This window comes from Anguilla anguilla, chromosome 18, assembly GCF_013347855.1.
Source record: "Anguilla anguilla isolate fAngAng1 chromosome 18, fAngAng1.pri, whole genome shotgun sequence".
NCBI classification, from domain to species: domain Eukaryota; kingdom Metazoa; phylum Chordata; class Actinopteri; order Anguilliformes; family Anguillidae; genus Anguilla; species Anguilla anguilla.
Window position 1 is genome coordinate 5,141,397 of NC_049218.1, and position 26,541 is coordinate 5,167,937.

General features: G+C 54.5%; 1 protein-coding gene across 1 annotated transcript in view; it reads right to left on the reverse strand.

Moving 5' to 3' along the window:
* Nucleotides 1-26,541, reverse strand: part of tjap1 (tight junction associated protein 1 (peripheral)) — a 65,551-nt gene that overhangs the window by 27,016 nt on the left and 11,994 nt on the right. The window contains 3 exon segments of the mRNA XM_035401091.1: nt 1,468-1,496; nt 3,860-4,021; nt 14,059-14,191. Of these exon segments, the coding sequence (XP_035256982.1) occupies nt 1,468-1,496; nt 3,860-3,994 (164 nt within the window). The 5' untranslated portion in view covers nt 3,995-4,021; nt 14,059-14,191.

Here is a 26,541-nt window from a genome sequence, read left to right on the forward strand (position 1 = left end):
CGGGGGCCGGCCGGCCTCGCCGCTCTCTCTAAATGGGTTCGGGTCTTCCTGGGGGGGGGTACGGCGGTGGGGGAGGGGGTGCCGGGATGGGGAATGGGGTGAGGGAGCATTAATGCGCAGCGTGTCTGGGAATGGCGGTCTGGCAGTTTTTCTGACGGCGGGGACGGGAGCCAGGCAGACGAGAGTTCATCGCGGGGGGGGGGGGGGAAGGGAGGGGGGGGAGGAGGAATGACTCCCGTGTGGAGAACCTCGGCTCAATGCATAACTAAGAGCCCCCGGGAGACTCCGCCTTATCTCCCGCCGTAGCGCCAAGCGTCTCATTTTTTTTCCTGGACACCGCCGCCGCCGCCGCTAACTCTTACAGGAGTTCATTTTGGGGGGTGGGGAGAGAAAAAAGAAGACAATTTATCGTAACCTGGAAACACCGTGCCCTGTTTTCAGAGTCCGCCGTTGATTACATTTAAATAAATAAAAAATAAAACAGAAAGAAAGAATGAAAGAGAGTAACGGAGGCATGCAGTGACATTCCTGGGGACAGAGTAAGAGGCGAGGCCAGTCGGCAGAGGGGAAACCTGCCCCAGATTTAGAAAGTGAAATCGGGAGCGGGCCTGGGGTGTTGAGTTTTTTTAGTTTTTCTGATGATGTATCGGACTCACCACTCTCAGCTCCGCCCACACCAGCGGAACAGGCTCCACGCGGCCAGAGAAAAGGCACGCCGCTCCCCCCCCCCCTGACCCCCCGACCCCCCTGGGGGGACCGCGTGCGTCAGCCAATGAGCAGTCTCCGATCAGACAGGGTCGCACGCTGAGCGACCCATGAGCGAAACACATCACCCTGCTCCCCCCCCCCCCCACTGAGCTTTGGCTCCATTATGCTACTGTCTGAGGGTGTCTCCCCCCCCACCCCCCGTCTCCCCACCCACCCCGCTGCTATTTTAGCACCCTTCACCCCCCTGCATGCCCATTGGCTGCCCCGTCTGGGAGAGTGCAGACGGTGCCAGCTGGGGCTTTGGCCATGGCTGTCGTGCTGTGGCCCGAGGCCAGGGTGTCTGCTGCCAGGACACCCCCCCCCCACACCCCCACACCCCCACACACACCCCCCCCCGACCCTCACATCCCCAAATCGGAGCACAGTGCCGCGGGGCGCACACATGAAGGGGGCGGCGGCGGCGCGGCGGGGGGGGGGGGGGGGGGGTTCCTCCTGACACCTGCTGACACCTTCGAGGGCTACTGGGCATGTGCCAAAAAACAGGGTGCCATAAGGAAGCTTGCGTCACACGGTTAAAAGTAAAATGGCTGCTTTTTTTTTTTTTTTTCTTTTCACCAGAATTTATGGTTCCCCCGTGGACAATTTAATGCCCCCCCCCCCGACCCCCCTTGCGGATCAGAGACACAGCAAAACAGGGAGGGCTGCATGCAAAACCAGCAAAACACACAAGGGCACACAACAGAGGGAAAGCCGACTTACTTGATCCTGTCTGAATCGCACAAGGACTCCTACAAAAAAAAGAAGAAAAAAAAACACAAATTATTAGCATTAGTGTGAGCACACAGCACATGCAAGACATGGCAAAAGAGACGCTCAGGGTGACTCAGGCGCGGCGTCTGGTTAACTGGAAACCGGCACGCGACGTTCGCCACTTCATCATCATACACGGGCTCATATTTAATTTACCAGCGGCCGCGCTATCGCAGCACAGGGAGACGTCCCTCGACAAACACTCAGAGCGAAATCAAAGGAGCATCAATCACGCGACTGACAGGAAGAAGGCGGGGAAGGAGAAGGCAGCCGTTTCGCCCGCACTGAAACGCAGCGAGGGACGGACGCAGACGGCGCGTCGTCAAGACGCCGAATCCCACGGCAACCGGGGGGCCGCGGAGACAGACAGGAAACGGGGGGGGGGGGGGGGGGGGGGGGTGGGGAGAGAAATATCACACGATGTGCTCTGGGCTGGATTGATCCATACCCCCCCCCCCCACCCCCCCCCCCCCCACGTGCCTGCTAAAGCAGTGGAATCAGTCTGAGAGGGAGCGGGGGGGCGACTTTCCAATGGCTAAAAACAACACGGCACCGATTCACACAGAATTAAAAAAACGTACACACACGTCGCTCAGAGCACCTGCGTTTCACATGCGTACGACAAAACAGAGCGCCCTTTCTATGGCGAGGAGATGACATCACAGAGCGTTTTTATACACTTATAAAACCTTTATAAAAGAGCTTCGGGAGACTGCATGAAACCTTGTATACAAGAGCAGCAATTACAACTGGGTTTTGCACGGTAACTCAGGCATATTTTTAGGAGACGCGTTCGTGGTTCCTTTCAGCGTTAAAACTCTGCAGGCGAGGGGGGCGGGATGTCTGAGCCACGACTACGCCGCGAATAGCCGTTTTTCACTTAGCCACCTAAATTTAAAACGCGGCTCATCCTCGGATTGAATTACGATCAACGACCGTCTATTTTTAATGGAAGCCTGCGTCCTTGTAGCTAGGCAACACGGCGGCCGAGGCAGCGCCGGCATTTGTTGGAACATCACAGATTCCCCGATTTCGCTGGAAACGGCTCACAGCAAATTTAGCCTAAAGGGAGGAGGGGGGGGGGGGCTGGAGGGTGGGGTGGGGTGGGGTGGGGGGGGGCAGCATCTCCACCACGTACCTGGATCTGTGCGAACACAGAGAAAGGGGATCCTAACACCCTGTCCCGCTCGGTGAGAGGCGTGGGGTACGTGTATTTGGGCCTCTCCGCCTCGTCCGCGGGGTCACCGTGACGCTGGCGGAGGTGCCCCTCCCGTCCGGCCCCTCCCGTCCGGTTACGGGACGGCGCCTCAGTTTTGGGCCGGGCCCCCTCCCTCCAGCAGGGGCGCCCCCTGCGCTGCTCCAGCTCGGGCTCCGCGTCCGAGCCGTCCCGCTGCAGCGGGACCAGCCAGGTTTGGGGCCGGGCGTCCCTCTCCCTCCTGGGCTGCTCCGGGACGTCTAGTCTCGGTGGCGCCGGGTGGTCCTCGCTGGCCCAGCTCCTCCGGTACAGGTGGTCCGGGTGGTCCTTGGGGTCCGGCTGCTGGCCGAACGGGGCGGCTTTGCCCCTCCCTCCGACGGGACCCCTCCCCCCGAGCAGATGGAGGTTGGCCGGGCTCAGGACCCGGGTGGTGATCTCATCCAGAAACTGAGAGAACCTGAGCTTCTCCTCCAGCACCCGCAGCTGCCGGGCCGCCTGGGCGGAGCCAGGCAGGGCGGGGCCAGGCGGGGCGGGGCAGGGGGACGGGGACGCAGCCGGCGCCGGGGGCGAGCAGACCCGGTCCCGCTCCAGAGACATGCTCTTCAGGTTCGGGTCGCGGGCCCGGCTCCGTCCCAGCACCTCGGCCGACTTGGACTTCCGCAGGCTGTCGGCGGGGTGGGGGGGCCCGGCCGGCGGGCTGGGCTGCTTCAGGATGCCCTTGGGGCGGGAGGGGGCGAGGAAGGGCAAGCTGTGCCCCCTGGGGGCCAGGATTTCGGCCGTGTCCTTGAAGGCCAGCGAGCGGTCGGGGCTGCGGGGCGGGGAGGTCGAGCGGTCCGAGAGCCAGGACAGGAGCAGTGGGTCCTGGCTGAGGCTGGCGACCCGGGCGGGGCCCGGGGGGCGGGGGGCGGCGGCGGTGGCGGTAATGGCGCCGTGGCTGAAGATCCGAGGCGGCGGCAGGACGGCGAGGTCCAGGCTGGAGAGGCTGGACATGTCCAGCTCGCTCTCCGACGCCAGTGACCAGGACGAGGAGAAGAGGTCGGGGCTGTCGGGACGGGCGGGGCCGGGGGCCCCGTGGCGGGCGGCGCGCGGCGGGATCGTCGGCGGCGGCGGGGCGGGGGCGGGGGCGCGGTTCGGGGGGCGGGTTACCTGGCAGGGCTCCGGCTGCGGGGGCGGCGCGGCGGGCGCCAGGTCCTCCCGGAACACGGGCGGGGTGTGGCGGACCTCGCGGTGCTGCGGGGGCGCCTTGCGGTACGGCTTCCTGGCGGGGGCGGCGCTGGTCATCCTGGCGTTGAGGCGGTCCGGTCAGTCCTGCCGAAATACGAGCGAGCGTGAGAGACGGGCCCCCCTGGAGCCCCTGCGTGTGCGCCCCTCTCTCTCTCTCCCCCCGCCCCCGCCAACCGCGCCGTTCGGAAAAGCACAATCGATCCCCACACCCCCCCCCGACACGAGCAGCGATGGCGGGTCAGAGCTGGGGAGAGGCGCTACTGCCCTTTCAAACCGCCCCGTCACGCAAAAAACTCCAGTCCCTGCACCTTCTACACCCGCTCTGCCTCCACCCAGACTGCATGCCCCACTGTGTGCCCACTGACAGAACGCTGCGCGTTTTGACCGGAAAAGAGAGGGAGGGAGGGATGGAGGGAAGGAGGGAAAAGAGAGAGAGAGAGAAAGAGGTGGTAGAGGACGAGTGTGTGGGGGTGGGGTGTTGGGGGGGTGTGCAACATGCCTTCCAGCTAGCGATTGATTACAAGCATGCGTGCTTTTTCCAATAGAGAAAACTGTTAACCTACAGCCAACTTTGACTGGCAGCTCACTGATTGAGAGGCAGTGCATGACGATGGTGTGTGTGTGTGTGGGGGGGGGTGAGGGTGCAGGGGGGGGGAGAGAGGATATTTTAAATGCAAACATCAGACAAATGAACAGAGCGTCTCTTAATCTCAATCAAATTAAGCTTCTGCCTTTCAGTGAACCCTGCCTCTCCCCAAGACCGCAAGAAAAGAAACTCTGTTGACCTTAAAAAGAATCTGAATCTGAATTTTAAAAAAATGGGTCTGTCCTTTCTGATTCTGATTCAAGTCTGATCTGTGCAAGAGATGATGCAGTCATTTTGTGGGACCGTGGTTTAAGCTGGCAGCACAACGCACCCACACATACATAACACAGGAGTGCAGAACAGTGTGCAAACTGATAAACTTTGGGGGTTTTTTTCCCCCAAATCACCCCTCCATCTCAAACCACACCCGGTCTTTGGGTCAGTGGACTCCCTCAGGTCAAAGTCACGCATCACTGGGCTTCACCAGAGAACAGCCAATGGCGTTCGGGCGCTCATCGATCCCGCGACCACTTCCTGTGTCACGGCCAAGCGCGGATAAACGTGGCGTGCTGCGGCTGCTATTTTTACCGCAGGGTGGAACCCCCCCCCCCTCGACCCCCCCCTCCCCACCCCCCCCGCCTGACGGGAGGCAGTGGAAACACTGCCATGTCACAGCGGACTGCCAATGAAAATCAATGTCTCTCCTGCATGACTGGCTGGGAATGCGGTCAGGGAAACACGGGGGGGGGGGGGGGGGGGGGAGTGGGGAGGGCATGTGCCACGGGCGCTGAGATTTTAATTTGGGGGGGGGGGGGGAATTAAATAATGCGTAATATAATCATTAATGTGAGCGTATGTGGCCGTGTGTACAAGTGAATATATGAGTTCCACATGTGCAAAAAACATTTTAATAAGTTGCCTTGCTAATCAGGGGCAGATTCGATAACTCTTTCACATCCGAAACAACAGATTCACGATTATTCCTTGGACACGACACCACACAATTTCCCTCTCTTTTTTCATGGCCAAAGCACAACACTGTGAGCAACATCAACATGCCGTTAGCTCAGCACGTTAGCGTCCAATTGAGCTACAAACAGCCAAACTGTGGGGTCAACTGAAGATGACCTGCTTGCAAGCTCCGATAGACTGACCACACAGGTGAACCCGGACTGCTCCGTCTTACTTTAGAAAACGAGATTTAGACTGTTGACTGGACAACGTGCCCGGACCGGTGACCAGTGTGATTTTAACTAACCTGCTACCCAGCTAGTAAGTAATGTTAGTTAACAGGTAATCAATAGCAACGCTACAAGGTCAGTGTTTCTACAGCCATCGGACAGCATAGATCTTACCGAGCCTTTCCCTCAACGCTCAACGCTATCCTTAAATTCAAAGCAATGTAACTGGGTGGGACTGGAAGGTAATAATTTGATGGTAGGAGCCACTATTATGTGGCAGTGTAAAATTTACGACCGTGTCGCTCACCGCGTCGCGCTTGTTCGTTTCCTTGTTCCGATGTGTTAGGCGGTCTGCTTATTTTCATCGCTTGACGTTGTGAGCACGGGTGTGTACGCAAACATGCAGAAATTCTGACCCTGACATAAAAAAAGAATGTTAACGTGTTTACTACAGAGAGAGCAAATGCATCACTCTTTAATAATTAAGGGAGAAAAAAAAGAGAAAGGACTAATCACAGCTACATTACTTATTGAAAACATTGCCCAACACCGTAATCAGGCTTGTCATAATTAACTAGAATACCTTTTGTACCGAACACCTGCTTTTGTGCAGAAAAAGAAAATTCTGAGGTTGAGACTAGTTGGCCATAAAAAAAAAAATCTGCAAATTGCCTTTTTCACAGCCCTTACTTCACAAAGCATCAGAATTTCATTTCAAAGCGAGGAAGTACGGTACTAAAAATCTACACCACGTGCCCAAAGAAAATCTGACAGGGCCATAGAAGACCGATAATTCAGCTGGCCAGGCCTCTAATTCATAAGCACTGCTTGATTACTGGATCTTGGACTGTTCGCTCTTCAGTTCAACCGCTATTCGACTCGCACGCATTACCACGTAATCACTGTCCCCTTTAAACCTTAATTAAATAAGAACCGAAGATGAATTCCCGTTAATACGCCAGTCTTGGGAAATGCGTATAAAATTAGCAAAGAGGACTGAAAACCACCACGATATCTACAGCGTGCGAAATTTCCTCAGTGTAAAAAAAAACATTTTTTTTAAAAAGGGTGACGAGTCGAGGGAGTTCTTTCTCCTCTCCTCTCCTCTCCTCTCCTCTCCTCTCCTCTCCTCTCCTCTCCTCCCCTCCCCTCCTCTCTCCCCTCCCCTCCCCTCTCCCTTCCCCTCCTCTCTCCCCGCCCCGCCCCTCTCCTCTCCAGCCAAGAACATTTGAAACACGGCTGGGGCCTCAATGTGCACCTGGTGAATTTTACATGGTTCGGAGATGTGAGCCTGAAGAGCAAGCCTTCCGCCTCTCTCTCTCTCTCTCTCTCCTCACGCAACGCCTGGCGTGCGCACAAAACCCCCGTTTCTGGGCAGCGACCACATCCGGGTCGTCGGAGGGTGGAACGGATGGAAAAACTGGCTTCCTTCTTCCTGTCGCCAGCCCAACCACTTCCTCTCTGTCCTTAGAGACTGGCTGACCTGGGGAAGTCTCGCAGTACAGACAGCTAAAGCGCCATCTTCTTTTCACACAAACTACTAAATCAAGACCACTCTCCCATCTACCATATATTTTATGTCTCAAATATTTGGAGGGGAAGAAAAGGGCCAGAGGCTATTTATTCAGTCAATGAGGTCTGATGCCACAGATGAGCAAAAGGATTATTATAGCCTGCTGTTTTTTTATTTTAATTGAACATATCAACAGAACTATAGTACATCCCCGTCACCATACCTGCTACAAGCCACTAAAGTTATGACCATGAAGTTATCGTTAACACATTCTACAAATTGCATCTTAAAAAGGCTACATTTCACGGGGGGGGGGGGGGGGAGGGGGGGGATACTATTTTTCCCTTCAAACACTTAAATATGATTTTTTCACAAATTAAGATTTTTTTCTCCAGCCTTCTCTGTTTGCTCCTCTTGCCGGTGCAGTGTGGAGGAACGCCCCGTGCTGGTAACAGCCAATTAGGGCCTGTTTTTCTGTCACATTAGAAGAACCCGCAGGTCTTTAAGAGACCCGTTAACAGCTGGGCTCCGTGGCGACGGCGGGGAGCGCATGCGGATCGGAGAGCGGCAGCGGCGGGCCTCTGCCTCCACCAAACGGCCTCGCCTCCTCCTCAGCATGGGATCTGCACGGAGAGGGGCTGCCAGCTTCATTACTTAAATGAGGGGCAGGGTTTTCAGAGCGAGAAGGCCCCTCCGTGTCCTGGGGAGTGGTACGCATCGCGGCGCGTCTCTCTCCCAACGCAGGGGGGCCACTCGGAGTTTAATATTATCATCACAGCGCTGCCCCCCCCCCCCCTTGCCCCAGCCCCAGCCCCCCCCTACGCCCGTAAATCCGTTTAATTAAACACTCTCGAGTTAAACCGCCAGGCTTTTTTCGTGTTGGGATCGCACACCTTGAAGGCAGAGCTTGAGACAGACGGACACGCTGGAGAGATATACAGGACAAAGTGCCCGGTGAAGCAGGGCTTTTAGTGCGTCTGGGGGAAAAGATCTACAGCCGAGTAAAAGCACCGCTCCTTTCAGGTTAAATAAAGTGAAGGAATGGTCCCCAGAGGGGGGGGGGGTGCAAAACACACCCACGGATTCTGCGCATTACAGAGTGCGCGAGGTCGACAGTTTTTGGCGACGGAGAAATTCGGAAACGATAACGACGCCCCCCGAAAACACACACAGGCACTGAGAAGCGCATCTGAACACGGACACGCTCGACGCAGTCCGCTACAGGAAACGAGCCGGAGATGCAGCAAATTAATTGCCATCAAGAAAAGAAAAAAAAAAAACAACTGGCAGGAAGGAGAGGAAATCAGCAAAATCAGCACTGGAAACGAAACGCGAGGTTCTGAGGAAGAGATCCATCATCCCTTTATTCACCATCAAATCTGTAGCGCTCTCCCACAGCCCAGCCGCCCCCCCACGCGCCCCCCCCGCCCCGCCCCACCCCACCCCTGCTGCCTAGCAGAGCGCTGCCTAAGTCAATGCAATGCCTTTCGCGGCACGCTACTAGTTTAGCATTTCAGCCTTATTTACAGCCGTCCCAACACAATATCGCGCTCGAGCCTTCGTACGCGAGGAGACGTAATGAGGAGATATCGACCGAGCTTCAGCGCCGTCTTTCACGCGCTCGATGGGGACATCGGTTAAACCCACTTCCCTTCAGAGGCAAAGCTCACCCGGGTGTGGCAGCTGTGCTATCCTTTCCCTGACCGGAGCTGGGTGGCTGCGGGGAACCGTGGTCCTCAAAACCTCTAAGTTCAGACCGGCCATTTTTCAATGGTAAGTGATTATCAAATGAAATTTTGTTTTTTAAATTTAAAAAGTATAAAATCCGCATCAGTGTACTGTCAGTAGTGGCTGGCAACCCCACACATCGCCACACTATTGGCCGTACCGTCGGAAAAGGGGGAGGGGTGTCAGCGCCGAGCGCGTTCACCTGAGATCGCACGCCAGCGACCTGCTCAAGCTGATCAGGCGGCCTGGCGTCAGCCTGAGTGTTGATGGGAGGAGGGAAAGAGTTTCGGAGGATAGCGTGTGCTCGTGTGCGTCCTCCCCAGCTGACAGAAGAGGTTGCAGTGATGAGCAAATGCAAATAAAGGTATTGGAAAACGGGTATAACATTTTTTTTAAAATCTTCGTCAAAGACCTCAAGAACTTTGGAGGAGAGCGGAGGTCTCCAGGGAACACTGATGTCAAATCCTCTTTTAGGGCAGTTTAGCCTGAATATGCCATCAAAGGTTTAACACATCTGTACTACAGAGAGGATATGGATCAGGTCTTCAGGCCAGGCTGAAGCAGACTCCATTAACACGGGAGCCCAGAGTGGCAACGTCACTGTTCGCGGAGCTGAGGCAGGCACAGTTAAAATGATCCGGTTAATGATCTGGCAACAATCTTTAATTTTTAAAGACCTAACTGGAAAGGGCTCTTGAGCTGCATGTCTGAATGACTGCAGGGCAGCGGTGTTACTAACAGCAACCGAATCTAACCTTCACAGTTGGAGAAAAGACAAAAAAAAAAATCAGGGTTTAAAAAAAAGGGCTAAAAAGCCATATTTCATTTTAAGTACAGAGTAGGCTACCGTAAAAAAATTTTTCCCCATTTTAAATCTTTCTAAAGCTAAAAGCTTCTGTAGGTGACTGGCAGGGGACCCACACACTGAGTTCAGCCTGCTGTAGGGGACTGGCTGGGGACCCACACACTGAGTTCAGCCTGCTGTAGGGGCCTGGCTGGGGACCCACACACTGAGTTCAGGCTGCTGTAGGGGACTGGCTGGGGACCCACACACTGAGTTCAGCCTGCTGTAGGTGACTGGCTGGGGACCCACACACTGAGTTCAGGCTGCTGTAGGGGACTGGCAGGGGACCCACACACTGAGTTCAGCCTGCTGTAGGGGCCTGGCTGGGGACCCACACACTGAGTTCAGCCTGCTGTAGGGGCCTGGCTGGGGACCCACACACTGAGTTCAGCCTGATTTAGGGGACTGGCTGGGGACCCACACACTGAGTTCAGCCTGCTGTAGGTGACTGGCAGGGGACCCACACACTGAGTTCAGCCTGATTTAGGGGACTGGCTGGGGACCCACACACTGAGTTCAGCCTGCTGTAGGTGACTGGCAGGGGACCCACACACTGAGTTCAGCCTGCTGTAGGGGACTGGCAGGGGACCCACACACTGAGTTCAGGCTGCTGTAGGGGACTGGCTGGGGACCCACACACTGAGTTCAGCCTGCTGTAGAGGACTGGCTGGGGACCCACACACTGAGTTCAGCCTGCTGTAGGGGCCTGGCTGGGGACCCACACACTGAGTTCAGCCTGCTGTAGCAGCCTGGCTGGGGACCCACACACTGAGTTCAGGCTGCTGTAGCAGCCTGGCTGGGGACCCACACACTGAGTTCAGCCTGCTGTAGGGGACTGGCAGGGGACCCACACACTGAGTTCAGCCTGCTGTAGGGGACTGGCTGGGGACCCACACACTGAGTTCAGCCTGCTGTAGGGGACTGGCTGGGGACCCACACACTGATTTCAGCCTGCTGTAGGGGACTGGCTGGGGACCCACACACTGAGTTCAGCCTGCTGTAGGGGACTGGCTGGGGACCCACACACTGAGTTCAGCCTGCTGTAGGGGGAGAAGGAGGAGGAGGAGGGGGAGGGAGCAGCGGGAGGAGGAGGAGGAGGAGGAGGATGACTTTGCCAAAAGCGACTCTAGCTCTCGAGCCGGCCTAGAGAGTTAATTACCTGCTCTCCCTCAGAAGAGAAAGACACTTACATTAGCTTTGATCAAATATCAAACGTCAAAAGAAAAATTATAATAAAGGTGGGGCAGGGGTGCATGGGGGGGGAGCACGTACAGTTTTTTTCCCCCTTTTTTTTTTTTAATCCCTCTTGACACCAGGGAAAGTTTTACAGTAAGAGAACAGGGGAAAAAAAATCTCCATTTGGGCAGCAGAAAGATCAGAGGAAGTGAAGCTGGCCTTTCTTTCATCAAGCAGACAGCGCGTCTCTCTCTCTCTGCCCGGCGCTCTCTCTCTCCCTGTGGCGGCCATTTGCATCTACCCGTCATTACCGAAACAAGCGCACTTTAGGCGGGGGGGGGGGGGGGGGCAGCGAGCGGGCTATTCCTGGAGGGGCCATCGTCACGACTCTACCCCACCCCAAACCACGCAGCCGGCTGCAAAAACAAAAAAAAGGCATGTTTATGTCAAATAATGACTGTACCCAAAATCCCTCTTTCTTCATCCACAGGTTCTCAGCCAGGCGACCAAAAAATCAAAAAACAAAAGAAACAAAAACAAAACAAAAACCAAAAAAAGCATAAGGGAGGCAAAACGAAAACACGACAGACTTCACAGGAGGCCGGGGGCGGGAACAGGAAAAACGATTTTTGGCGGAAACTTCTAAAGCGGCGCTCGTTAGCGGGGCCGCCATGTTCCTAAAAAAAAAAAAAAACAACGACAATGTTCCCGCTGATGTCGCCGGTCGGTTTCGCCGGCTGTTCGACGCGTTTCAGCGAGGAGCTGCGTTATGACTCAGTCGCCACCACGACGAGGCACGCCCGCGTACGACCTGACTCAACGAGACGGGGCCTACAGAAAAAGCGCTCTCATTTCCTTCACAGAACTACTTAGTTTATTCAGCTAACAGAACAGATTAAATGACTGTGAGTTACTCTGTGACGCATACGATCAGTAGATACAACAGCATAGAAAAGCATCTTGACAGGAGGCGCCCCTTCAGGTTGATACAGAAAGCATTCGATTTAGAAATGATGAGCTACAGACCATGCGTAAACAAACAAAAAACTCTGAAAAATACATTTTAAAAAACCCTTGAAAGTGCAATGACTTCGCAGCTTAACACCTTTCGGCTTTTCACAGAAGACGTAGATTTGCTACACAAGCCCTGTCCCACGCTAGCCCTATCCCACACTAGCCCTGTCCCACGCTAGCCCTATCCCACACTAGCCCTGTCCCACGCTAGCCGCACTGCACGCTAGCTGAAGCGGAACAGGGCACGGTCCGCTCTTCGCAGCGCTCGTCCTCCTCGGGCCGCGGTGCGCGCGGTGGCCCCCGCCGCGGGGAGGGCGTCTGCAGCGGGACGTGACTCAGAAAAGCGAACTTGAGCCGGCAGCCTCCGGCCACGCGTGAGGGGGTCAGATGACGGAGCTCCTGGAACAGGATCTCTGACTCGCCGGAGACTTCAAACGGCCCCAGATACACTCCCCCCTCCAGCCCCCCCTGGCACCCCCCAACACCCTCCGACCCCCCCAGCAGCGGGCGGGGCACGGCCGGGCCATCGGGGGAGCCAGCGAGGCTTTCGTTTCGGTCCAATCAATTCAGCCGGCCCGGCACGGCGAGCCAGAGGGGTTAAAATGAATGAATGAATGAATGAATGAATGAATGAATGAATGAATGAATGAATGAATGAATGAATGAAATGCACCTGAACACCTAGCTGAGGGCTGGGGACAGGTAGATGCGCCAGATCCACTAGCAGGTTACTTTCCAGATTAATCCCAATCGGACGCAATCAATACAGCGAAGAATTTTTGCTCCTGGACTGCTATAATAATACGACAAAAACGCTAAATGTGAAGCATTCCGTTTCCCCTCCCCCGCTCGCCAAATTTTTCGCGCAGGCGATTCGCTGTACTTAAAACCCCGCGTGATTAACGTTCGAAAGCAGCCTCGCCTTCGTCCGCGCCCGCGGAATTCGTTTGGGGGCGCCAACGTGTCCCTGCGCATTTGTAAAGTCCGATTATCGGTGCGAACGGACACTTTCATTAATTTGATGGATTTGCAGCCGCTTGGTTACAGAGACCAAAACTGCACATAAACAATTGGAGTCAATAAGGCTGATCTTTCCACTGGTGTCCTCCGGGCCAATTTTAGGCAGCCAAACGGTCCCCAGCTGTTCCCTGCAGGGGGTGGGGGTGGAGTGGAGTGGGTGGTAGGGCGGTTTTTTTGGGGGGTGGGGGGGTGGCGCACCTCCGGGACAGGCCAGAGCACGGGTTCCGCACGGCTATGTTCATCTTGTTTTGGGTTGAGCATGAATAATTTAGGGAGGGAGGCGGCTTAGGGTTCATACGACCGCGCCTCCGGAAAAACTCAGTACTCTCCGCCCGCCGCCCCGGGGAGAATAACAGCTCAATTCAGCGGGTCAGGCGGGGGCGCTCGACTTGGGGTCGTCCTGGCCTCGGCAGACACCCTCCTATCCCGAGGGGGGGGGGGGGGGAGCGGGAGCGGGAGCACGAGCGGGAGGGGAGCAGGGAGCGGGAGCGCTTCTTCTTTCGAGTGGAAATGTGGTGGAAACCGAAGCCACCTTCACCTTCAAAACTCCTTTTCAAAAGTTCTGCACAAGGGAAACCAGACCTGAGCCCCACAATCCAGTCAAAGCAAACCCTACAAAAGCAGGAGGAACTACAGCGAATGCAAGCAGATTTCAGGCGGGAAAGAGGCACATCCACAACCCCCAGCCCCCCCCTTTCCCCCCCCCCCGCCCCCCGCCCCACCCACATACCATCCCAACCTAGCTGTGCTACAGTTCAGCGCCCCCCCACCCCGCGCCACCCCAACCCCCTCGGCGTCTGTGCGGTGTTTGAAAGTGAAGGAAGGAGAGAGGAGATGGAGAGAGCAGACAGAGAGCAGGAGGAGAGAGGGGAGAGCAGAAGGAGAGAGGAGACTGAGAGAGCAGGAGGAGAGAAGAGAAGGAGAGAAGAGAGACAGAGAGAGGAGGAGAGGAGAGACAGAGAGACCAGGAGGACAGAGAGGGAGAGAGGAAAAGGAGAGAGAAGGAGGAGAGAGGAGGAGGAGAGAGGAGGAGAGAGGTACGGAAGAGAAGCTCCTCACCTTAAGCGTGTTCGCCGGTGGCTCGGGAATCATCCCCGTGAGTCGCTCTCTCTCCAGGCGGGGGAAACTCAATCCCACAGTCCTCCTCTCCTCCCCTCCTCCGCTGGCATGTGACCTCGGGGCTATCGATGACCTGAAACACAAGCAGGGTGGATGGATGGAAAAAAAAAAAAAAGAAGAAGAAAAAACACGACAGGCGTCAGCGCAGCTGTCAATCAAACCCGGCTCAACGAGTAAAAGGACTGGCCAGACAGGGGCGTGTAGCACGGCAGACAGCAGTCATAAATCACAACCTTAAAAGTTTAAGGGGGGGGGGGGGAGGAGGGGGGTTCAAAATCTAATTTCACTCTCTGGCGGGTCCTGCAGACTTTTCTTGTCCCTCCACTTGGAGAGCGAAGCTTGCCTGAGACACTGCGTTTCAAACACGTCTTCAAAACTTCAAATAAAGCGTGTGGGCTGGATTTAAAACTATTCTGTGATTTGTGATCAAGTTCAGTCCACTCGTCTGAGTAAATAACTCAAAAGACTATGAGGAGGGTATGTATGACATACCAGGTATACAACCTGGTTACAAACCTCAACTGACAGATTTATTCAAACCAATCGGAGGTGGTATAAACAAATTATCTGCCACGCCCTGCTATCCCATCATTCTCTCTGTTAGGGAGGCACAATTTCAGGGTCATGTCGGTACCAGCCAACAATAACTTCAAACAAGCTTCCTGGAATCGGTCCAATGCTAAGTTAGCCCATATTATGGTTATGCAACATACATGCTCCTGAGGGGTAAGGCAGTTTATGTGTCAAAGTTCACGCTCAAACAGTAATCACAGTCATTTAAAACTCTTATGTGTCTGAATCTACCATTTTTAACAGCAAACAAACGTGAAAAACAAAGCAAAACAGACTCAAGTCGCTCTCTAGATTTTTAATCTCTGGCTGCTTAATAGCCAAGTGGCAAGTTGAAATATTTTGTAAACCAACTTAAGTTTGTTTAACAAAAAAAAAAAAAATTAATTTCTTCATGAATCGTCATCTGTAGCCATCGGTGACAGTGGAAACTTGGCTGCAGCTCGGCACTTGAGCTGTAATGTAACACAGGGAAGAACCGACAGCGGCTAACACTGGAGAGACAGATCCTGTTCCCACAATGCCCGTATCACGTGTCACCCCTGCCCTCCGCAGAGCCAGACTGCAGAACGCCGCGTCTTTCACTCCTGCCCCACGTTAAATACCCTCCAGGTTCCCAGGGGCCCGCTGGGAATCCGGCGTCCGAGGGCAATCAGGCCCGCTGCTCGTTTTACAGAGTGACAGCCCCGAAGCTTTGTTTTTCAAAAAAGAAAAACAGAAAAAAGAAAAAATCACTCTAGTGTGTTTCTTTTGCACCTCTGCACCTTGAAACTAATGCACGTGTTGTACGTCGCTCTGGATAAGAGCGTCTGTTAAATGCCTGTAATGTATGTAATGTAATAAAATAATTTTTTAAAATAAAAATAAATAAAATAATAATAATAATAATAATAATTATATAGGGGCGACATAGCTCAGGAGGTAAGAGCGATTGTCTGGCAGTCGGAGGGTTGCCAGTTCAAACCCCGCCCTGGGCGTGTCGAAGTGTCCTTGAGCAAGACACCTAACCCCTAACTGCTCTGGCGAATGAGAGGCATCAATTGTAAAGCGCTTTGGATAAAAGTGCTATATAAATGCAGTCCATTTACCATTTTACCATAATAAAATGAAACACAACGCAGAGACTCCTGGACCTTTCGGGAGAACGCCGACTCTCACGCGGACTGCACGTTCCTCGCGCCCGTCGCTCAGCTGCGAGCGGCGCCCTGGCTCTCCTGTTCCCGCCGCCGCCGCCGCCGCGCGTAGGACGATTACCGCGAAATTACCGCGCAAACTGAAGAGGCGCCGCGAAGTGCTCTTCACCGCCCGGCGTCTCCCCGCCGCGAAGAACGCCCACGAGGACCACTCACCGCCGGGCCAGAGCGAGCTTCACCAGCAACGCCGAGCGCAGCGCGGCGGCGTCGAGAGCTTCCGTCACAAGCTTCGCGCGGATGCCAACGCGAGTGACGCAGAGCGGTAAAGCAAGCTCGAAGGGGGGTTTTTTTTTTTTTCGGGAGGCGAAGACCAAGGTGCCGTAAGACCGGGTTTCGACTCTTCTGGTGCGATAAAACATAGACCTTCCTCCATCTGTTAATCCAATAAGATTAAGCCTTTCAAACAATATCCATCCATCCATCATCTATACCCGCTTATCCAGAGCAGGGGTAGTGGGGGGGGTGCTGGAGCCTATCCCAGCATGCATTGGGCGAGAGGCGGGAATACACCCCGGACAGGCCGCCAATCTATCGCAGGGCACACACACCATTCATTACATTACATTACATTACAGGCATTTAGCAGACGCTCTTATCCAGAGCGACTTACACAACTTTTTACATAGCATTTTACATTGTATCCATTTATACAGCTGGATATATATACTGAAGCAATGCAGGTTAAGTACCTTGCTCAAGGGTACAACGGCAGTGTCCTTACCCGGGAATCGAACCTGCGACCTTTCGGTTACAAGCCCAGTTCCTTACCCACTGTGCCACACTCCATTCACTCACACACTCATACCTATCGGCAATTTAGAGTCTCCAATCAGCCTACCTGCGAGTCTTTGGGAGGAAACCGGAGTACCCGGAGGAAGCCCACGCAGACCGAGGGTATCAAACAACAGCGATTAGCATTTCACCACAATTACCTGGCGCCCCAGGCCACATGCTACATAGCTAGCTAGCAATTGGTTAGAGCCTGCTGTCCATTTCACTCAGCAAAAAGATTTTTAAAAATCTCACCGACAGTGAATAAATATGTTTCAGAAGACCCCTTTGAGACTCTGTGATATTTTGTATAAGTGAGCAAACCCCATTTTCTACGCTTCTGAGTGTAAATTGGCCACAGGATCAAAAGCTCGGTATGACAGAGGCCCGTATATCCTTTTTCAAGATTAATGAAGTTTGTACTGCACACCACTGAGTTGATTTTTTTTTTTTAGCTCCTCGTTGGTGAGAGCACATCTGGCACAAGCTCAAGGATGAAGACATTCCCAATTGGCCACTGGAGGCCTGACACTGTTTTTTAGGCAAGCCGCCATCCAACAGGAAATTTCGTATCTGTAGCACTAAATGCTTTGCGTGTCAAACGTGACACTGCCAGCTCTAGTTCCGAAAGCGAAATTAATTTCCTCGACACACACACATGCTGGTAATTCACATTACCGTAAAAGTAAAAAATAAAACGCACACACACGCACACACACACACACACACACACACGCACACGCACACACACACTGACTGCACACTGCACTTTCCACTCTCCTGACAAACATCCACGTGGAATGCAATCATGTGTTTTATGGCTCAATTAAATAAAATGGCCCTCGAGTAACATACAGTCCCCCCCCACCCCCACCTCCCATGTCCTCATGTAAAATAACCCAGTAACCTCTTTTTTTTTATTTTATATTTTTTATTCTTTTAATCAGCGGTTCAACAGCACTAGACCGTGTTCAAACGAGGCTGCCTCCCACGATAAACGCCCCAAAAACGCGGGCAGACCAACGCGGGCCACGCGGCTCCTCCTAATCCAGCTTCAGCGCTAACCGCTCTCAGAGCCGTTCAGCTCAGCCAATAACGCGCGAGAGCGAGCGGTGGGGGGGGGGGGGGGCGCTCCCCTGGTCCCCGACTGCCACACAGAAACCATTTTCCAGTGGGGGGGGGGGCCACTCATTTTTTGCGCGCGGCGATGAAAGCCCCGTCCATTCGAGTGGACACGCCGACCGCGGCGGGGTCAAGGAAGCTGCCGGCCAATCACACGGCTGCTTTAACAATCGGGACACTCTACCTGCATTTCCCCCCCCGCGCACGCCCGAACGGGGGCGAATATGAAATGGAGGGTCACGTGCCGGGGAGTGGGGGGGGGGGGGGGGGGGGGGGGGAACGGGGTTCCTAAATTATGTAGCAGGTCTCGTGCGATAAGGGAGAACTTTAGATTTTTATTCGCCTTCCGTTGCGTGTTTGGTCCTGACGCTTGGAGTGCGTTTAGGTGAATGAGGACAACATCTGATTCGGCTTCCTTATGAACCGTTCGAACGATACTGGTTATAATTCCAACAGCCCTGTCGCGCACAAATTAGTAAGCCATCATTGTGTGTGTGTGTGTGTGTGTGTGAGAGAGAGTGCATGTGTGTGTGAGAGAGAGAAAGACAGAGAGAGACCATGTGAGGAGTATGGTATCTTAAAATATCTTTATGCACAGTCAGAAAATGAGGTTCTCCGGTCATAAATAACTCCGATTGCATCATGAAATGGGAGCAGGAGCCTCCATGACACGCTGATATTTTTAAACCTGAAGCGAGGCGCAGATCTGGTATATTCTGGGGTTCCTACAACCAGAACGTCACCCAGATAAAAACAGGAAGGAGGTAAAAAGGTAAAAAACGGGATCGTGAACGCACCCAAAAAACCTTCCCCCTGAAGCCTGTCCCGGTCTGAGGGGCGCAGAAACGAGTCTCTCACTCTAGAGATTTAGGGCAGCAGCAACAACACCACCAGACGCAGCGGGACACCCATGAATACTGTCGCCGGTCCCCGTCCTAAATTCCACCGGGACCCCACCCGGCTGAGGCCAAATGAGGAGGGTGTCAGTGGGATTCCCCCCCCCCCCCCCCCGCTCCCCCCCCCCACCACTCCACTCTCACCCCGTTAGCTCCGCCCCCCACCCCCCGCCACACGCTGAATCCGCTCGCTGCCGCCAGCGCGTAATCCCGCCCTTACTTATTTACGCTTCGTGAAATGCAGCGGACCGGCGAGGGGGGGGGGGGGGGGCGGGTTAGGCGGGGGAGATGGGCGGGCAGGCGGGCGGGTTTCCGCGGATCGCTGCGATGATGCGTCGGTTGCTTGCACTGCGGTGGCGGCGGGTGGACGTGGCTGGAGTGACGGGCGCGGGGGGGAAGGGGGGGGGGGGGGGGGGGCTGGGGGGGCTGAGCGGATGAGTAACTGGCGGTGTAGTCTGGGAGCTGTCACCCTCGCCGCGCGGACGCCATCTCCTTCCTCCTCTTCCTCCCGCTGAGCAGATGGCAGCGAGCAGCCGGGCAGGGATCTCTCTCTCTCTCCCGTCTCTCTCTCTCTCTGCTCACCTCTCTCTCTTCACTCTCCTTTCCTCTCCCACTCTCTCTCTCTCCCTCCTCCCGTCTCCCTCCCTCCCCTCCATCCCTCAAATCTCTTCTTCCACACGGAGATCAATCAATCTCTCTCTCTCTCTCCCTCCATCCAATCTCCTCTTCCACACAGAGTGCCTGCCTTCTCACTGCACTTTAGCAAAGTGAGACTCCAAACGGCACCATGTCCAAAGCAACAAAAAAAACTAATAAAATAAAATCCCCCTCTCTCTCTCTCTCTGGGGCAAACACAGCAAATGGTACATCCATTTAAAAGCAAAGAATGAGCACTCTGAATCAAGGGGAAAAAAAGAGACCAAGAAACAACTACTGAAAGGGGAACCGTCCTGGTTTTCCTTAATCTACTTCTGCCGTTTGGGAAGTCAATGCTTTTTTTTTTTCTATTTCTATGATTTTATCGGCCTTATGTGAAGATTACTTGAGCAGGAATGAAAAAGCAAATGACCTTTTTCGTCTAGAGGTGGACTACTTCATCTGGGGGGGGGGGGGGGGGGGGACTTTTGTGGAAAAGAACAGGAAGCGAAAAAACGAAGCGCTCATGCATGAAATATCAGCTGGAGATGAATCGGAGGACTTTACCCATGCGGGGGGGTGGGGGGATGGGGGGGGGAGTGCGTGTGTCACGGGCCAAACCGTGTTCCCCGTGCTGTCTGAGATCAAAGGCCAGCGGAGTTCTGTGATTCCTGTTTACAACAGGTGCAGAAATAAAATCGGGCCTAAACATTGTTTTTTTGATAACCTCTCCTTCTAAGCTTCGCTATTTTTTATGGCCAAATAAAATAGATAAAATACCAAACGGCAACACACCGCAAAAGAAAAGAGAAAACGAGACCAGGTCAAAACCTCTATGGCTGGACCGGCCGACCAATGGTGTGACTTCATAACTCGACCGACCAATGGTGTAACTTCATCACTCACTCAGTCACTCAGTCACAGACATTCGCGTTTGTAGGGCTGGCACCGCTGTTGCGGTCCAGCCAAAAAAAAAAGTAAGAGATATGGAAAATAGAAAACAAGCATAAAATGGATATAAACAAATTTGTCATTGCAAACTCAGAGGCTTAACTGACTTACCCAGCCAATACGCCTACATTTATGAAGTCTCTAAAAGGACACGAAAACTAAAAAATGGCTACCATACACAACCATACATTTACTCATTTGAAAACTTGGTCACTAAGTGGTGTTACCTTGAATGACTGAAGCTGTGAAATAGATATTTTGTACCTTCCCACAAAATACAATTTAGAAAGAAAAATCTATTCCCACATTCTCCCAATTCAGGACACTTTGGATTTTTCCCCCTCAATGCCAAACCTCTTTTAACAATGGGAAAAAGCTATTCATTTGAAGGTTAAAATACGCAAAACCAACTATCCCAGGGTATAAATGAATAGCCTAAGGATGTGAATTTTCAAAGTGAACGTTCAGTAAGTATGTTGGACGTGGTGAGTACATGCCTGTAGCACAATACAGCCACTACAGCAGCCTGCCATCGAAGGGTCAGAGCCCAGATGCAAACTGCCTTCTTCAGAACGTACTCAAAGGGATAAAACATACTGTCTTTACGCTCCAGCGAATCGCTAGCATCACACGGTGAAGGAACTTAGCGAAAAACACGTTTTGGCGGGAATCTTTCACAGCAATGCAATACCCACTTTATCAACACGGAAATGCACAGAAGTTGGCGGAAATTACCCTTTATCTCTGGCCAGCCACAATCCAGAGTCTTGTTTGCTGAAGATACAGTATGTTGGGGGTCGCTAAATGTCGTTGTTTCCTCCCTTTCCATCATTTCTGGAAAGTTCCATGTTTTTGCCAGCTATAAGGCTGGACTGGAGGAGCCTGCTACTGCAGCAGCCAAGCTCGATCGTTATTTTTAATAAGTTTGAGTTTCCACACCAAGGTGCAGACTAAGGTGGTGCTGTGGGGGGGGGGGGGGGGGCACAGCTGGGGGGGGGCACAGCTCATCCAGCAGTCGACGCTCGCCCTCACAGGCGGTTCCAGCCTCTGCTGATCATGCAAGAGAAACCGTTACCCATCCTTATTTCACTTTTTCCTGAATTTTATTTTGTACAGCGTCAACGGCTTCAGCTGCAGAGATGAAAGATAGCGCTGAACTCAAAGGGTGGCGTTCTGTGATGCTGACAGTAGAGCACACGTACTGAGAGGCAGCTTTTGGAGAAGGGACAATATAGGTAATGGAAAAAGAACAGCACCCCCACCCCATCCCCCCCCCCTTCCGGTCCCTAAAAGCAAGTACACTTCAAACACTTTTTAATTTAGAACGCTTTTTTCCCCCCATGGAACATATGAATAAGGAATGCAGCCTTTTCTCCTTATTTTGTTGTAATGGGCCAATCTTCTCCCTGGCTGGGTACGCACTTCTCCTCTCTGCAGTCTGGCTACCAACTATTGTTCCAAGCAGATTGCGCAGCCTCTGCAAAGCCCCCCCCCCCCCCCCCCACATCTCTTTTCTTCAGAAAAAAAAGAAAATTTACAGGAAGGGCTCATTTGAATGACGGGTGTTTACCGTTGGACGGTGCCGCGGCAGAAAACGTTTTTCGGAGAAAAGCCCCTCCGTTTCGCCGATCGTGAGCCCTATAGAGTCGCACCACCCCCTCCAGCAGAGTAACGTTCCCTTCGACTGAAAAGCCCGGCTGGGAATCCAGAGCGAGCCGGAATCGGGCCGAGCGGGAGGAGGGGCGCTGATGGCGGGAAAGGGGGCGGAGCCGGAATCGGACTGAGCGGGAGGACGGGCGCTGAGCGCGGGAAAGGGGCGGAGCCGGAATCGGACCGAGCGGGAGGACAGGCGCTGATGGCGGGAAAGGGGGCGGAGCCGGAATCGGACCGAGCGGGAGGACGGGCGCCGATCGCGGGAAAGGGGGCGGAGCCGGAATCGGACGGAGCGGGAGGACGGGCGCTGATGGCGGGAAAGGGGGCGTGATAAACACGGGCGCGGACAAGACACCGCCACAGCACTCCTCAGTCAGAAAGGTCATCGGACCCGTAAGGGATTGAGCCGCCATGCCAACCCCCCCCGTCCCCCGTCCCGTCCCACACCCCAACACCCCCACCCTGAAGCTTTCACGGACTCAAAAACTGACACGGGGGGGGGGGGGGGGCACAGTCTGCGAGAGTCGTGCTAATTCCCCCCGCTCGGGTCCTGACAGCTAATAAACGAGGAGCTCTAATTGGATGAGTAAAGGCCCTGCTTGTTTTGCGCTTTTCCTTGGGGGGGTGGGGGGGGGGGGCATTTTAACAGAGCTTTTAGGCCCGTCTCCAGGGCCGACGGCTTTGTGCTGGCCTCTTACAGGCCCAGCACAGCGCTCCCCTAATTCTGGGGGGGGTGGGGGGAGGGGGGTGCAGAGAGCAGCAGAGGGGGGAGACAGGTTGGGGGGGAGCCAGGTGGGGGGGGGGGGGCTCTTATCTCCTCCGGCTGGGTGCCTCTCATCTGACTGGGCGCTGCTGAAAGGTTCACCTTGAACCTCCACCTGCTGCACTGAGCATCACAGTCACACACACACACACCCCCGCGCGCACACACAAACACACACACACACACCTGCGCGCGCACACACACACAGACGCACACACACCTGCGCGCACATACGCACACACACACAAACACACACACACACACCTGCGCGCGCACACACACACAGACACACACACACCTGCGCACGCATATGCACACACACACACTCTCGCACACACTGATGGCTAATTTGAGCGCAGCGAGGCGGAGGGAATTATGACCAGGATCATTCAAACGGTGAACCTTTGCATAAGGAAACCAAACGAAATGCAGGCCTGTCTCACTGCAGCCCCACTCCTGGACAGCCATCGCAGGAGTGTGTCAGACAGACAGAGAGAGAGAGAGAGAGAGAGAGAGCGAGAGGGAGAGAGCGAGCGAGGGAGAGAGAGAGAGAGAGCAGGAGAGAGCGAGAGAGCGAGAGAGAGAGAGAGAGAGAGAGAGAGAGAGAGAGAGCGGGAGAGAGCGAGCGAGCGAGAGAGAGAGAGAGAGAGCAGGAGAGAGCGAGCGAGCGAGAGAGAGAGAGAGAGAGAGAGAGCGGGAGAGAGGGAGCGAGTGAGAGAGAGAGAGCGAGCGAGTGAGAGAGAGAGAGAGCAAGCGAGCGTGAGAGAGAGCGAGCGAGCGAGCGAGCGAGAGAGAGAGAGAGAGAGAGAGAGAGAGAGAGAGAGAGAGAGAGAGAGAGAGAGCGAGAGCGAGAGCGAGAGCGAGAGCGAGAGAGAGAGGGAGAGAGAGAGCGAGAGAGTGCCCATAATAACAGGCTTTGGGCTACAGCTTCCAGAGTCCTATTACAGTCACTCACAGTGCACATCCAGCACTTCCATCAACTTTACAACTATAGGCCTTTTAGAGGAGATAAAGTATAGTTACACACGGCAAAAAAGTGTACATAAGGAGGGGGAAAGAACCCAGTGCCACCTGACGCCATTCCCCATTTCGTTTCAGTACCTTAAATATACACCGCAGGTAGCAGGTCTATTTTTTAATCCGCCCAGTGGGCATAAAGAAACCCACAGAAAGGGGCCACAGGCAGTAAGAAACCCACAGAAAGGGGCCACAGGCAGTAAGAAACCCACAGAAAGGGGCCACAGGCAGTAAGAAACCCACAGAAAGGGGCCACAGGCAGTAAGAAACCCACAGAAAGGGGACACAGGCAGTAAGATCCAAAGTCAAGCGCTGTATGGCGCCCAGTGGGCTGGAAAAAGCTCCAAGCTGCTTCACAGCCGCGGTGGAAAGAGCCTAAATCACGTTTTACAGCAGCGAGTGAGCAGGGAGCGGCGAACAGCGAGCGGGGAGCGGGGAGCGGCGAACAGCAAGCGGGGAGCAGCAAAGCGGGGAGCAGCGAGCGGGGAAAAGCGAGCGGCGAGCTGAGGCCGGCCGCTCCCTGCTCTCCGGGTTTAAGGCAGATTTTTTAACGAAACGCCTTTAATCAGCGCGGGACCCAGGCACACCCGGTCGGTGTCGCTCCGGCTGCGGAACGCTAGCGGCCGTTTCCGAGGCGACCGCTCGCCTGATCTGCATAAGCCACGCCGAGAAAAAAAAAAAAAAAGCAGCGCCTTCTTGATACGCGTGTTTACCGTACGTCTGCATGTCACAGAGCACTCAGCCGAGCACACAAACACCATCAGGCGTTCACGCGTATCCACATACGTACAATACCCATCAGGGTATGCTTTTTTTGGTTCAGATTATGACACCATACTGCCATGGGACTTATTTTGGGCGGGGGGGGGGGCAAGGTGGGTCAAGTGACGCTTTGATAAATGAAGAGAACTGTCTCCCTGACGCCCTCGCTTAATAAAACCATCTGTGGGGGTCAGGCACCTTGAGCCGGAGGTCCCCGCATTAATTCTCTCAGCCCTCAAAAATAACGAGTAAATAAATAAATATAAAGCCATCTTAATGAAAGAAAATGAGGTGGTGGGGGGGGGGGGGCGGGGTGCGAGGGGGGGGGCGGGGCGGGTGCTGTCGCCGCTGACCATATGCGCAATCCATCACAGAGCGAAGCACTCTGCCGCTACAGACACAAAAAAAAACACAAAGTACATAAATGTCAGAGTCAAAAGTTCGGTAATTAATACAGCCTCTCTGCTATTACCTGCGAGGCGGAGTAGTGCGACAGGACTGACACGAAAGGTCCAGAAAGCGTTTGCGCAGCACTGTAGCTGCCACTCTTACTCATTTACCGGTGCCAGCCAACAACCACGCCGTGCCATTTACCAGACGGGGGGGCCGCGGGGGGGGGCGGTGCCCGTTTGACTAATGCGGTCTACCAGCGACAAAAACAAAGATATTAGAAATGTCACGGGGGAAATTCAGTGCCGCTGGTTTTTTTTTATTTATTTATTTATTTTTTTAAACTAGGGGGGCGCGGAGAACGTAGCCTCGCCCGCGCCGGGGCCCCCCCCCCCAGATTCCGGAACAGATTCCTGATCTCCGAGCCGCGAACGCTCGGCGACATCGCCGCTTTTTAAAAAAAAAAAAACGAAATGTGAAAATGTGACAGAGGTCTTAAAGCGACGCACCCCATCATCCATCCATCGATCCATCCATCTATCCTTCCCCGGAAGAGCCCCGGGCCCTTTTCAGAACGTGGCTATTTTTATAAAGCTTTTTCCCCCTCCATGTGAAAAAGTGTGTGTGTGTGTGTGTGTGTGTGTGTGTGTGTGTGTGTGTGTGTGTGTGTGTGTGTGTGTGTGTGTGTGTGTGTGTGTTTGTGTGTGTGTGTGTTTGTGTGAGAGAGAGTGTGCGTGCGCGCGTGTCTGTCTGTGCGCGCATGCATGTGGGGCTACAAGCCAGTTAACCGAGGCATGGCCCGGATTCGAAGCACCGACCATTGGTCCCATCCATGCAATACAGCAGTGCCTTAACTGAATGAGCCACTCAGCACCTCCACAGGACACGCCCATGTTGTAAATGACAGCAGAATGACTCCACAGGTCCAAAAAAAAGGAGTAACCCCTTATATCTGAATAGGAGTGAAAATGTCTGCAAGTGCACGCTGCCAGCAATTCATAAACGCGTTGGGGGGAGGGGAAAATAAGAAAAAAAAAAGCCCATCGTCTGCTTTGCATGCAAACGGGGAGAGCAGCGCAGCAGTCAGCAGATGGCGAAGGCAGCCGCGGAACCGCTGGATCCTCCGGTACGAGCGCGCTTGGAATGTGCAGCGCGGCGTCAGCCTTTGTTAAAATTAGCCGTCCACGGGAAACGAGCTCGTTAGCACGGGCGAGGCCGCGCGCTCACTCACCGCGCGCAGTTAGAGCGCCGGAGCAAGGGGCTCCCGGAACCCAGAGACGGGAGACGGGGGTGGGGGGTATGGGGACAGGGAGCAAAGCCCCCCCCCCCCCCCCGTCTCAGAAACCTGCTGAGGGAAGCCGGTGTACCTGCACGAGCAGCGTCACCCCCCCCCCCCACCCACCCACCCACCCCCCCAGCCTGAGGACAGATGGCGACGCCCGTCCAGGCGTGAAGTCGTGTTTCTCTTTCATTAAACCGCCGCTCGCGCACACACCCGCGTCTCTGCCGCCAAAACCACCCTGCGCCCCCCCCCATGCCCCCCCACCCCCCCCGCGCCCCACAGCCCAATTACCCCGGTGTCGCCTCCCTGCTTCTCCCGCCTCGTCGTCCAGCTCAGAGCGATTTCCTTAGCCACCGTCGAGTGCGCTAACCCCCCCCCCCCCCCACAGCGGGTGTTCAACAGATGTTACGCCAGACT